Raw genomic sequence first — 13,357 nt, forward strand, 5'->3', positions numbered from 1 at the left:
ATTGTACTCTTGGCTTTGAACGGAGAGGTTGGCTGTGTTTGCTCAGATCAGATTGTGCCTACATTATACGGATCGCGTCACAAGGCGGCATTGCACGGAAGTCTCGTTTGCAGAGGTATGAAACAGGTGGCTTACATGCAATGGTTATCACTTTTCCATTTATCGTCAATTTGATTGACACAGTCAAGTCGCTGGATTTCGCGGCTCTCCATCTCACATTGTAGAGGGTGTTGAGATGAAGGATTTCCCCCTGCCCTGGATGGTCCAAGGCGATGCTATTGTCTGCAGTCTCGGCGACACTGCCTTGGATGATAGCCGGGAAAAGGAGTGCTATTTTCAGCACTGGAAGGATCCGGTATTTCATGGGGCAGATCTCGCCGCATCGGTATTCCGAGGTCGCTTATGGTCTTCGGTTGGTCGGAGCCTAGGAGGATGTCGCTTGAGCCCCAACCTGTAAATAGTACGGTTGCTGGCAGAAGTTGCACCAGCAAGCTTTTTGAATCAGCAACTTGGAGGATCACGGAGGCAACGGAAACACGACAGTTATACGGGTGGGATAAAATATCCTTCTTGAATTCCTGCTCGGGGGCCACCTGAGTATCTCCACCAAAAGGAGGCGGAGGCCCGGCCCCCACGACGGGAGCAGCCGATCACTTGTGATTAGACGCGTGAAACCGAGATGGCAAGCCCATCTTACTAGTTCGCTTAACAGGCAACGGTTTCAGGTCTGTCCTTGGCCATCCTCTCATTCTCAAACACAACGTCGGAGCCGTCTCGTCAACACCCAAATCAGAAAATGGCCTACCTGAGCGCCGGCATGATGGTCAGGGCATACCTCTTACATGAGGCTTTGATATGTGATAGCATACAATCGGTCGCTTTAAGCGCTCTATGGGCTTGGGCTATACCGAAGACACCGAAAGATGTCCCCTTTGGTACACCCGGTTGCCCGTAGAGCCGCCTTTGTCTTTGACCAACCATATCCTGGGCACAGTCGCTTTGTTGCCTTCAGCATCAAATACTTATTCCATTGGTGTTCATTTCTTCTATATATTGTGGCAAGTTTCAGCAATATGACATGGCGATGAACGTGTTTACACGATTGGGGTTCCAAGACAGAGTAGCCAGTCAAAATGGAAAACCAAAAGCAAAGGCAAGATGAGGAGATTCCAGTGGACGTCATGGTTAACATCCGTGCCAGTGCATCAGCCCGAGACGATGCGAGGTACCGTAATCTGGCCCAGGCCTATCTGAGCTTCGAGCCGAGTCAGGAAGTCGTAGGTAGCGCACCTCTTAACCCCGAGCAGACGGGGAGTGCGTCCTTGGGGGCTAACACGCCCGCTTACGACCCCAACGTTACCGGATATATCGGTCCTACGCATATAGGTAGTTTTCCGACACCTCCTGCTGGTCAAGGCCGCGCGCCGACCCCGTCAACTGCGCAGAACGTAGCATCCAGGGGGTTCTTTGCAAGCCAACCGGTGCTGCCCACGATTGAAATCCAACGCACCCCACAACCTTTTCCTTGGTCCCAGGGTGCCACGCCGTCGTATCGCGGCCTTTCTGGCCCTTCGACACCGTCGGGAGACTCCAAAACGACGCCAGCGTCGGCTGGAGGCCATGGTAACCGAGCCTCGACAGAGGTCACCCATATTTCAGAAACAACTCACGATGGCTCTACGGTCATTCCGGAAACTCCACGAGGAGAAGTCACTCCACAATCTTCTGGACAACAGTTTGTACCGTCATCATTTTCATCTCCCATGTCTCTCGGCAGCAGCAGTGTGCTTGGCAACCCGAACTCTCCCCGCCCAGTAGATCCAGGGATGGGCCGTGGTCCGACATTACTGAACCGCCCCCCTGAGTTAAATGAGGACATCAGTTATGAGCTGCCGCCACCAAGTGGGCAGAGGCCACCTGCTTCTAGCAGTGATGGTAAGGTAAGTGAGACCCCTGAGAGTAGTAGTTACATCCCTCGAGGTAGTCTTTCGGATTATCAGTCCTCCCCTCTCCGACCACCTAGAACAATAGGATCAGAACCTGGGAATAGCTCTCCGATGCAACTCGACAACGACGACGAAGGCTTACAGTCTATTGAAATCGAGGTACTTGGGCAATTCACATCTTCCCCTCCACAGCGTCCTGACTTGGTGAACCCGGTATCGTCTTCTCCAGGCTACGACAAAGGTGCCCCTTCTTCGAGCCAGCCCATAAATTCCGCTGGCGTCACCATCGTTCCCAATACGTCTAGCGAGGCCGGCGGGGCGAGCCAGGTTGGTAATAACACGCGACTGCCCCCGCCCTCATCTTCGAGCCTTTTTATTCCCGAAACAAGCCCTTTCAACGCGTCCCAATTCCCTCCTTCGTCACAGACACTGTACAATCCAAACTTCGAAATTCATGGCCCTGCCCCAGGATCCCAAGTTCCGGGTATTCTCGTCCCTCCCGCCCTTAGCGAACTCCAGACGCGCATGAACAACGGTGGACGCTCCTTCCAGCCCACGCAACAGAGCCGGGCTCTGCGGCCCGACGAGCGCGGGTACTGGGTCGTCGACACGTCTGCGTGGATGCCGCAGCAGTGGCTGGCCGTGTGGGCGTATTTGGCCGAGTTTGTCGGTGGCGGGGCCTCGGGTTGGAGTGTCAGCGTGCGCCGCGACGCGGATGGGTCCCTGTTACGAGTATACTGCTTCGGAACCATGGTCGAGCATGTCTGGTGGCTCTTATTCCAAGCTTCGGAGGGGAGTATAGCGGCGATGGGGGCGCAATGGCTTGATGCTGGCGGTATTGTGGTTCTGAATATGGAGGCCGGGCCATAGTGGCTGCTGGAACGGCAAGGTAGGTTGCTGTGGGCGAATGCCATGATTGAGGATTGATGTCGGGTGTCTTGGGCTTGGGCCCCTTTTCTTGTTCAGTAGGTATGTATCCATCCCCGAAATCTTCTTTCTGGGTATCTTAAAATAGGTCTAAATTCAGATTGAAATCATATTGGAATTATGCCACTAACTCTGCTCTTACTTCACGATGAAGTCGAATAGTTGAATCTCCATAAGATAATATGTACGAATGAGTGTTGTCCGGTAATAAAAGCCGGATTTGTGAATAGGACGTCTTTCCAGTGCGTCCCTGTTGCCTGTCAAACGAACCCATTACGACAAAACAATTTTTGGACGACATCAATGACGATACACAATCCCACCGACCAGAGGCCTTGACCTATTTCTTTTCCCTTTTTGTACTGACGCATGAACAAACTTTTATAGATAGTCCCAACTTAGCCCCTGACTACGCTACTTTCGAAACAGCTTATAGGGCGACGAGTTGAGGTCGCAAATGTCGCCCTTGTCCGGGTAGTAGCAGAAGTTACCGCAGCAGTTCTTGACGCAGAAGCCGCCCGGGCAGTCCCAGTTCTGGTTGCACTTCTGCCTGTTCTGTTGCTGCTGCCAGCACGACGGCGTGGCGCTCCGGGGCGCGCAGCGGCCGACGCCGTCGGCGCACATCCGGCACTCGCCCCATTGGCAGTTGGATCGGGGCCCACCGCCGCAGGACTGGGCCGGCTTGCCGCCGCCGGGACAGGACTGAGCACCTTGACAAGTCCCGTAGTCTTTGCACTGGCCTTTGTTGCAGATCTCACCCCACTTGCACTGGTTTTGGGTGTTATACGGGGTCAGCCATGACGTTTTCACTTGTTGAGGAAGGAAGCTGGGACAGAGAGTCGGAAAAGGGGTATTTTGCTTACGGACTTGCCACATTTGCCGCAGTTATCGTGGTCAGTGTTACAGTCCTTGCACATTCCACCACACGAAGTCTTCCCGCCAGGACAAGCAGTGACTGTAGCAGTGGCCGTGGCCGTAATGGTAGGGGTCGGCGCGTAGACGGTATATGTAGTAATCCTGATACAGAGAACAGGGAATGCCAAAGTCAGCCCAGCTAGCTGGTGGATAGGAGGTACTATGACTGGGGAAAAGACCTTCGCCTCCGCTTTTGGGATACCAAAAATGGGCGGCGACGACGGTAGTAGTGGTTGTGGTAGGTGGTGGTATGTGACATAACTCTGAACTTACCCGATACAGGAGCATGCGCTGCGATATCTCCAGCCATCGCTGCCGCAAGCATCCGTACAGTAGCCAGGGACCCTGGGACGTCTGGCATCCGCAGCCTGGTCTGCGGCCACGTCCCCGCTTCGCGTAGGGGCCTGAAGTGATGGTGACGGTGTTCGTGATAGTAGTAGTCCTGTGGATCTCCCCAAGGTCAGAAAATCAGATTCTTCTCAAGCGCTGGGATAGAGAGCTAGTGCTCGAGGATATGAATCACGTACGCAGGAGGCGTGGGAGTGACAGTCGTCACAAGGTAGCTAGAGCAGTCTGATTGACAGACGTCCAGAGGCGGCCAGCCCCTGTTGGTTCCGCGAATAACCCGCAGACAGTTGTCGGCATTACAACCGCGGCGGGCGGCATCCGTCGCCTGGGCGTCGCCTGTTGCCTGGGCTTCGGCGGTTGCCTGGGCTTCATCTGCCGCCTTGACGACGCTGGCTGCAATAGCAACCAGGAAGAGTGGGAGGTTGAATCTCATGATAGTGATGTAATGTGTAGACTGAAAACTTGAATAGTTCAGCTGAGTGTTCTTGGAGCTACTGGCCACTCAACAGTCCGACCTTGGCTCTTTTTAAGTATCAACAGTCTTAGAATCTCGGCGAGAGGTTATTGGTCAGATACCCGAGCTCTACTACGCGACACCTGGCCTAGGTTTGGACCGAAGAAGTATAAATTCGACATCCAAATTTCACGTCGCAGCCGTTTTCATTGGTTACCGACAATAATATGACTGTCACGCGATAATATGCTTGATATTACCGTAGTCTTAAGTAAAGAACCAGATGCTGGGCCAATGAGAAACAATTGTCACTGGATTAGGTTTCGGCTATGATAAGGTTACACTACTACTATGGAGGTTGTCTCGATAGACTATACTGGGGCTTTCAACTCTATATCATCATATTCAGCCAATAGCATGTCTAGACTCTAGTAGCCCTCAAGCTAGACCGTCCCAGAACTGCGGAACTGCCTGACCTCAAAGTTGTCCCCGCATACCCGCTAGCCTACATGCTTCATCTATTCCAGCCGGTATGAGAGCGGCCCATCATGATATCGTCAGGATTTCACGGCCAACCATCCACCTATCAGATACATAGTACAGATCACGCTTCAGCTTAGTGCTTGCCACTCTCAACTTGGGTCGCTTACAGGAGCTCTGTGAAAATATGCTAATATGTCTGAGTTTTCCTGGATGCCGCTCTGAAACCAGCATGCATGTGGTCTTTATTACTGCCCAAGTCGAAAACGCGGGTTACCCAGGTGTCAGCTATGCCAGTGAATTGTATTCATCCTATTGTTAAGAGGAATAGAGGAGTAGCCGGTAATGGAATCTGGATCGAGAATTCAAGTGACATTGTGGCATATCTGTCCTTAGATACAACTAGTTGTCAAACCTCTTCGGCTTGAGTTGCCATCAAAGTCCAGCGGTCGATCCATTATTAGTCAACATAAAGTTTCATGCCTGAAAATCAACAAACGTGGATAGTAACCGAAACCGATGAAGTCTGGTAGACCAAATAAGTCGACGACCATGACTTTCATACTTTCTTACCGGGAGTCCGGATCAGCGTTTCCTTGCAAGTTCAAGTCGCCAAGATTCTAGTAGAGGTTTGTAGAGGTAGCGTGCCATGGAGCTGGGTCTCTCGCTATGCAGAAACGCTTGCTTTCCGCATGCCAGCCAAGGAGGCCTCCCGTCACAGTATTGTAATGCGACTCTGGGCGAGGGACGTTAGATGTCGGGTTGGCCCGTCCTTGACAGCATCACGACAGGAACTGACACCATGATTAGAGATTGCCCGGTTCAGGTGTATCCATGCCAGTGCCAGCGTATGGATCAAGGACAGCGCCGGCTATTGGGTTATTCTCTTCTGTTTTCAGTGCCAGCTAAACAAAGAGCCGACCCGGCACTTCTTACCATGATGGCGGGTTTGGGCTAATCTGTCCCTTGAGATTCTGGCACTACTTTCGGCCCCGAGAGCAACTCCTCCGCCCCTCACGAATACCATCATCGTAGGTTCTCTAAAGTCTCCTAGCATCGGGCCAGAACAGGGCTGGTGACTCTTCTGTATGTTAGAGCGTTAATCGATCGACTAAATCGATGGAGATGCGGATGATCACCATCATCCTAGATAAGCCTGTGAGAGCAGTGGATACTCTTGACAGCAGCCCCGGAAAGTGCTCCTCACTTGGCAGCTGAATCTTGTCAGAGGTGCGGTCAGGACCGGCCACTAGATGCTTGCCATATTGCTGGGTGCAAAACCTCCGGGCCCAAGGCGTTGGGAAGGTGGGTAGAATGTCATCCAACGCATCGAACCGAGAATAGTCGAGATATTGAGTCAATCATTGCGTAAAGATCCATCGCCCCTGATTTCCAGCCCGAAGCAAGGATGACTATGGGCAAGGACAAGGCAGAGCTGGCTGGGTTCATAATTTGGTCAAGACCTTGTTCATTCAGGAATAAGCAAGGACAAAACTTATGCAATTTCACAAGGCATTGGGCCAGAATGTGTTCAAGGGTTTAGGTGCTTTAGGGGGCTAGGGGGTTCTCTTATCTTATCAGTGACCCAAGCTTCGGGCTGTCGAGCTTCAACCGGCAACCAACCAGACAAACCTCGATTTCCTACATTCCAATCGGCTTTGACGATCCTCCCTCCGTCTGCCAGCGTGCGGCTATCAATCGTAAAGGGCTTTTCGTGGAAAACTCTTTTGCTTCACTCACCTCGTCTCCCGCTCCGAAACAGGTCATTGCGACCTCTCGGCAATCATTTGATTGGAACCTACCTACGAGGACCTGCATTTCTTCCACGCCCCGAGCAACGTCATTGCAGTCAAAATGGCGACCGAAGACGCCCGATACCGACAGTCCTCCCAGTTCCGACTGTGGTCCTTTAGTACAGCCCACCTCGCTTCACTTCGCAATGAATGCAACTCCCTTGCGCAAAGGCCATATCGGCGCGCTTGCAGTCTGCGTCGCCCAACGACCCTCTGCCCGAGTTCCTCACCCCAGCCGAGGAGCTCTCCCTCGTAACTCACTACACCGTCGAGCTGCTGCGCGCCGCTGCCTTTATCGAACTACCGACCGAGATTCGCGCCACCGCCGCCATCTTCTTGCGCCGCTTCTACGTCACCAACAGCATCATGACCTACCCCCGACCGAGCTGCTTAAGACCTGCCTCTTCTTTGGTTGCAAGGCCGAGGGCCACTACATGCGCTTGTCCAAGTTCGCCGACAAGTTCCCCAACACCACCAGCGAAGAGGTTCTGGCCGCCGAATACGTACTATCGCAGGGCATACGCTTCGCCTTCGACGTCCGGCACCCGTTCCGCGCCCTCGAGGGCGCCGTCATGGAGCTGCGGCGGCTGGGCGACTTTGAGAACAGGCGGATCGACAAAGCCCACGGCAAGGCCCGCGAGATCCTCAAGTTTAGCCCCCTGGTGACCGACGCCTACTTCCACTACACTCCGAGCCAGATCATGCTGGCCGCCCTGGCCACGGCCGACGAGGGGCTGGTCGAGCGCATGCTGGGGGGAGGCCTTCGCCGCTGAGGGGGTCACAGCCAAGGACAGGTGCTGGGAGCTGATTAAGGCGTGCCGGGCCATGCTCGAGAAGGAGCCGCCCGAGAAAATGAACGACAACGAGGAGCGCAAGGCCATCATCAAGCCGCTAAACCGCAAGCTGAAGAAGTGTCGCGACCCTGACCGAGTTGACCTCGTCGCGCTCCAGAAGGCGCGGAGAGAACAGGCCATGGTCAAGAAGCCCAAGATCCCGGTCAAAGCAGACGGTGCCGTGTTTGGGGAGTCGTTCGGCGACGGGCGAGAGTCTAAGAGACGAAAGACAGAAACAGAAGAATAAGCCATTTGTTCACGATGCTATGCAATCTTCTTTTTTCCCCAACACTCTGGGTGGTGTGCTTTCGATTTATTCTTTGGCCAGTCTGCAATCTCTTTGCATGCTGTCAAAGCCGATACAAGCCCAATCAACCAAACCAACACCCGAAATCCCGCGCCTCAAAGGCCAGTCAAGCTTTACACATAGTGGGACGATGCAATCATACAAAGCTTCCATCAATACTGGTCTGCCCCGGTAGGCAAGATCCAGGACCGCACACAGATAAAAGGTAGAGTGGCAGGCAACTCCTGTTGTGTGGGCCACGAAGCTCGTCTTGTCCAGCCCATCGATGCTGCAATGGAATCCGATCCTACAATCTAGAGGAAGTCGAAGAGTGATGTTGCTGAAATAGGTTGAAATGATATACTCATTGCCCTGGGCTTGGCATCTCGAGATGCTCGCAGCATACAAGCATGCTTACTTGCGTTATTCAGGGGCTACTACGACCTTAAGACTTATCATGCTTATACTGCGTGCGACCTGACAATCAGTCCCGGCCATACCTATACCCATGATATGTATTTGAAGAATGTGTCGTTATTGTTTCTGGATCGAGATGAGAAGACCATCGTATTATCGAATGGCATTGATTGCCTCTCAAGGTTGCCTCAACGGCATGCGGTAGTTGGTGGCATCGCTTGAAATTTAATAGTTAGCCTTCATCTTCCAGTTCATTGCAGCTGCTGTGTGCGATTTCCACAGCCTCTGTTATTCGTTATGAATCTTGGATCTGGTGGCCCTTTCGCGGTGTCATCTGCTATGGTCAAATCTGCAGATTGAGAGGTCAACCTTATTTGGCAGCTTATATTCATGCGTAAAAGATAGCAATAAGCAATGAATCGAGCTGTCGCCTTCCGTCACTGTCTCTCTCGTACACATAGTTGGCAGCTTTGCCCTGGCACCCATGGTCAGGCTACTAGCGATGCTTCTTATTATTGGGGCATAACGATGGTTGTTAAAAAGAATGATGGTATGTTTCCGATATAGCGTCTTCGGTCGCATTCATCATACGGTCGGATTGGGGGCGTAGCAAAGTGACTGAGCGACTGTTATCTAGATATGAGGCTTTTGCTTGTCTCATTTTACATTCGACATGGCATCATGGGGGCGGTAAAGTGAGAAGACGAGGACACCAGTGTGCCACCAAGCGAACCAAAATTCAAAGACAGCTTCTTGATTTCAGGAGCTGATTTTTAAGATATGTGCTTAATGCCCAACTGAGTCAAACATCAAGAGCGCATGACTAGCCAGAGAAACGAGACGCTCCTATCGCACCACATAACAATCGACCTGGACTGATCAAGCCTTTTAAGCCTTTCAGATGATTCGTGAGTCTGGACAACAGGGAAGCACTGTATATAAACCACGTGGGGTGCGCTGGCTTGGTTGCGGGAGGTGCCGACCTACTCTCTCTGGCAAGATCTTCTTCTCCATGGTCTAAGACAGGCGCTGGTTGCGTGTCTGGGAAGTCATGTGTGCACAGGGAATGTCGCATTGATTACGACGCAAAGAGCGACAGGATTACATTCTACGCAGCTATCATCATGTGGCATTTGGGAAGCAATACAGGATGAGGATAATCGTAGTATAATAAGCCAGCTCGCAATGCGTTCGTTCTTCACTCAGGATCGCTAAGGCAGGGAATACCATATCACCATATTCTGGTCCACTCAAACCCTTTTGAAGCCATGAATCAATCCCAGTACACCCTCTCTCGAGAGCGGCGGCCGTGATGACCGCTGTTTCCCTCTTCGGGGCCACGAGCGGCTACCAGGGCTGGCCCGGCAGCAACACTCTCGTCGACGGTGACGCTGTCCGCTTCTCGCAACAAACGTGGCGCAACCACCTGGGCAGCCCTGACGCCCGGGGCGAGTACCCCGTCCGGGGCTTCGACATCTCCCGAGAGTGGCCCGACATGTCCCAGGAGTGGCCCGACATGCACGAGGTCCAGGGCTGGAAGCTGGCCGTCAACGTCAGCCGCAGCATCCCCGCGTCCGAGGTGCAGAACAACGCGACGGCGCAGCCGTCTTCCAACTCCACCAGCCCGACCTCCTTCACGGGGACCAGCATCTCGCTCAAGGGGCCCGACGGTGTCATCCAGAGCATCTTTGGCGACGCCACCAAGGCTCATATCACCAAGGCGGAACATGCGACGACGTGGAAGGTCTGCGTCACGGTCGCGACGGACAGCAAAAGCCAGAAGAACGGCAGCAGCATGTACGGCTTCAGCAACGGTGTCAGTTGCGATCGCCTGCCGGCGCAGTGCGTGGCCGAGTTCGAACAGGCGTACGCTGATCACTTCGCTGCGACGCAGGATTGCGCCGGCCACCCGCCGCCGACGCCGGCGAGCTGTGGTGGGGCGCTGGACGTGGCGTCTCTACGGACGATACGTAAGTTGTGTGGTTTTCTCTCCTTCTTCGCTCTCATACTGTTGTCCTTCCCTGGAGTTTCATCCGATCCAGGTGAACCAAGAAGCTGAGACCATCGATTGTCCTCACCTTCCGCATTCACTTGCGTGCGTGAGGAGTGGATTCGTATATACCCACTTGTTTGCCTGGAGGATGGGTCTTCTCCTTTTCCGCCGTCGTATTGTCTTACCTGTTGGTCATGCGAGACCCCGGAAATGGCCTTCTCGGGGAGGCGTTTTCCCATGTGAACGCAACTTGCTGATGACTTCTTCCGTCATACAGAATATCCTCTAGATGCAGTCAACGGCACGGAGCTCTACGTGACAGCCTCGGGCGCGCACGCCGCCACGGGGAACGTGTCGATGTCAGCGAAGTGGAAGACGTGGGACGACGACGGCAACGCGGCGGCGGCCAGACTGTGGCCCGTCCTCGTAGTCTGGGGGTGGAACCATCGCGCCAACATCGTTCAAGGGCTCGCTGGGGCCGAGATGACCAAACCACTGGCGCAGCTTTCTTGCATCAAAGCAGGCAAGCCCGACGGCAACAGCAACGACGGCGGCAACAGCCACCACAGACCGACACCGACGCCAACGGCCACACCCACGACGGTACCGGAGTCTTCTTCGGTGGAGACGACGACGTCCACGTTGACGGGTTTGGCCCTGCTCACAGTGGCGCTCTCGTTCGCGTTGTTCTGCTAGTGAGGAAACGCGGGAACGCGGAAACGAGGCCGTCTTCCGGCGGGGAGCCGGCCCAAGATAAAGTTGGGACTTCTTCTTCTGTGCCGAGGCAGGCCAGTTCAGCTGTCCTGAAACGTAATACACGGGGTGTCATCAATCATTCCCAGCACGTTCCTTCCAGTAGGCATTCCTTTACATTAGCTAAATACAAAGCGTTGAGATGGACTTGGCACTTGGGTTATGACCAGAATGCACGTCAGAGTCTAGTCGGCCAGTGAAAAGTCCCTGCGACAACTGCCTTTGTCGACCCCCACCTACCTACACTCCAGGGATCGAAATGCCACTCTGATCGCTGGTCAGGCCACTCTGGACTGGTCTAAAGTCTAGAGGGGCAGAGGGGTCCTTCTGACGACAAGTCGCCGAGAATAGGCCATTGACATCCGCTCCGTTGGGAAAGCCGTTAGGCCCGTCCACGTCCAGTCCACCGGCCCAGCCGTGGAGGTGAGGGGGCCGCAGCAGATGGAGAGAGCTGGAGAGAGCTGGAGGGAGAGATTAATTAAGTAGTTAATTGATTAATTGATCAACTATTCTCCACCAAACCTTTTCTGCGCTTGTCGCCTCTTGACTTGCTTCTTCTGTACATTCAATCCATCCATACAACCAGCCAAGACCATTCATTCTGAATGCCGCCATATACCAGGACAAGAACGGGATGCTTTACCTGTCGGGAGGACGGCTACAAATGCGACGAGCAGAAGCCGCACTGCGGCCGCTGTCTGCGTCTGGGCAAGACATGTAAAGGTTATGGGGTCCGCCTCAAGTGGCACACCATAGAGACTCCCACGTCCACCACCACCACCACCACCACCACCAAGAAATCATCGTCGTCGCCGAGAAAAAAGAGTCGCAAGTCTCCCGGCACCGCATGTACTGCAGCAAATACTACTACTTGTACAAATGCCAATACTTCTCCCACATCACAAACTTCCACGGCTTCCAGCCCCCGGTCACTGCTGGCCATCAAAAGAAGCAGCAGTAGCCCGTCTCCCGTCTCTTATATGCCGTCCGATGTTAGCTTGGATGACCGACGGCTCCTAGACCACTGGGCGAGTCTGGCCACTGTCATCTCCATGGGCGCCGGCAACAGCGGCGAGGAGAACCCGTTCCTGGTGCATCTGACCCCCATGATCATGCAGTCCGAGGCGTTGAGGGCCGTCGTCTGCTCTATGGCCGCGAGCCACCTGGCCGTGCTCCGGGGCAACGACCGCTCTTTGCACACTGTGTCCTTGCAGCAGCGCCTGCGCGCCGCCTCGGCCCTGCGCCAGACCATCGAGTTCTCCGACGCCGAGCCCACACTGGCCGCCATCTTGATGCTGCAGGTATCGGATCGCCTGTTCGCGACCGACACCCGCATCGACCACCTCGCGGGCGCCAAGGCCGTCGTCGCCAAGCGCGGCAAGTTTGCCGACTGGACAAGCTCGCGCGCCGAGTTTCTCTTGAGCTTGTGCTATTACCACGACGTTCTGTCGTCCATCTCGCGCGGCACCAGCCCCCTGTTCGAGTTCGACGACTCCTGCCCGTCGAGGGTCTAGCCTCCATGCTCGAGCTCACTAAGCTGCTCCGGCTCGTGTCGCAGATCAGCGGCCTAGTCGGCATGCGGGGCAGCCCCGAGGCGCTGGACGCGCGGGGCTGCGAGATTGAGGAGGCTTTAGGCAGCGTCCCCGAACCGTCCGGGAGGCCGAGGCCGAGATGGACGCCGTCGCGCACACCACAGCCGCCTACAAGCACGCCGCCTTCATCTACCTGTACCGCGCGTGGCGCAACATCGGCGCGCCGCACCCCTGACGCGCGCGCACATCGAGAAGACGCTGCACCACCTCGGCTGCGTGCCCAGCAGCGCGCCCATCATCTCAGCCCACGTCTGGCCCACTTGGACGGCCGGCTGCGAGGCCATCCACCCGGACCTGCGCCGCTTCGTTCTCGAGCGTTTCGACCAGATGTACGAGGCCCGCCACTTCCCGTCTTTGGTGCGGACCAAAAGCGACATCCAGGACGTCTGGCTCGCAAAGGATGCACAGCGGGAGCTCAGTGGTGTCGATAATGTAGATTGCATCAAGGTCATCCTGCAGCAGCGCCAGAGAGAGGCCGACCTTGCCTAGGTCATCTGCCTATACGGACGGTGCAAGCGCTTTCGACAAGTTGTTCGATTGCATGACTGCGAAACATATGTTTCCCTTCGCTACCAGGATCTCGTTAATGCCTGAACAAATCTGATGAGCAAGTCCCATGG

The 13,357-nt window shown here is 54.6% G+C and overlaps 5 protein-coding genes across 5 annotated transcripts; 4 read left to right on the plus strand and 1 right to left on the minus strand.

Moving 5' to 3' along the window:
* Positions 1–1,133: 1,133 nt before the first annotated feature.
* On the plus strand, positions 1,134–2,816 carry PG998_005150 (uncharacterized protein; the record flags this gene model as incomplete). The annotated part of the gene is made up of 1 exon (XM_066871968.1): positions 1,134–2,816. The coding sequence occupies one exon, from the start codon at positions 1,134–1,136 to the stop codon at positions 2,814–2,816; it is 1,683 nt and encodes a 560-aa protein (XP_066732065.1).
* A 471-nt stretch (positions 2,817–3,287) lies between these two features.
* Positions 3,288–4,569, minus strand: PG998_005151 (uncharacterized protein; the record flags this gene model as incomplete). Its single annotated transcript, XM_066871969.1, has 3 exons — positions 3,288–3,641; positions 4,062–4,230; positions 4,316–4,569. The coding sequence occupies 3 exons, from the start codon at positions 4,567–4,569 to the stop codon at positions 3,288–3,290; spliced, it is 777 nt and encodes a 258-aa protein (XP_066732066.1).
* Positions 4,570–7,013: 2,444 nt separating this feature from the next.
* Positions 7,014–7,943, plus strand: PG998_005152 (uncharacterized protein; the record flags this gene model as incomplete). The annotated part of the gene is made up of 3 exons (XM_066871970.1): positions 7,014–7,214; positions 7,250–7,600; positions 7,677–7,943. 3 exons carry the CDS (start codon positions 7,014–7,016, stop codon positions 7,941–7,943), a joined length of 819 nt encoding a protein of 272 aa, XP_066732067.1.
* A 1,768-nt stretch (positions 7,944–9,711) lies between these two features.
* PG998_005153 (uncharacterized protein) lies at positions 9,712–11,088 on the plus strand (the record flags this gene model as incomplete). The annotated part of the gene is made up of 2 exons (XM_066871971.1): positions 9,712–10,369; positions 10,670–11,088. The coding sequence occupies 2 exons, from the start codon at positions 9,712–9,714 to the stop codon at positions 11,086–11,088; spliced, it is 1,077 nt and encodes a 358-aa protein (XP_066732068.1).
* Positions 11,089–11,768: 680 nt separating this feature from the next.
* PG998_005154 (uncharacterized protein) lies at positions 11,769–13,226 on the plus strand (the record flags this gene model as incomplete). The annotated part of the gene is made up of 2 exons (XM_066871972.1): positions 11,769–12,653; positions 12,780–13,226. Coding segments are annotated over 2 exons (1,332 nt in total), but the record flags the coding sequence as incomplete, so codon positions are not given.
* Between the last annotated feature and the right edge of the window lie 131 nt (positions 13,227–13,357).

The sequence above is a fragment of the Apiospora kogelbergensis genome, assembly GCF_038363985.1.
Source record: "Apiospora kogelbergensis strain CBS 113332 chromosome Unknown utg000003l_segment0_segment0, whole genome shotgun sequence".
In the NCBI taxonomy this organism is placed as follows: Eukaryota; Fungi; Ascomycota; class Sordariomycetes; order Amphisphaeriales; family Apiosporaceae; genus Apiospora; species Apiospora kogelbergensis.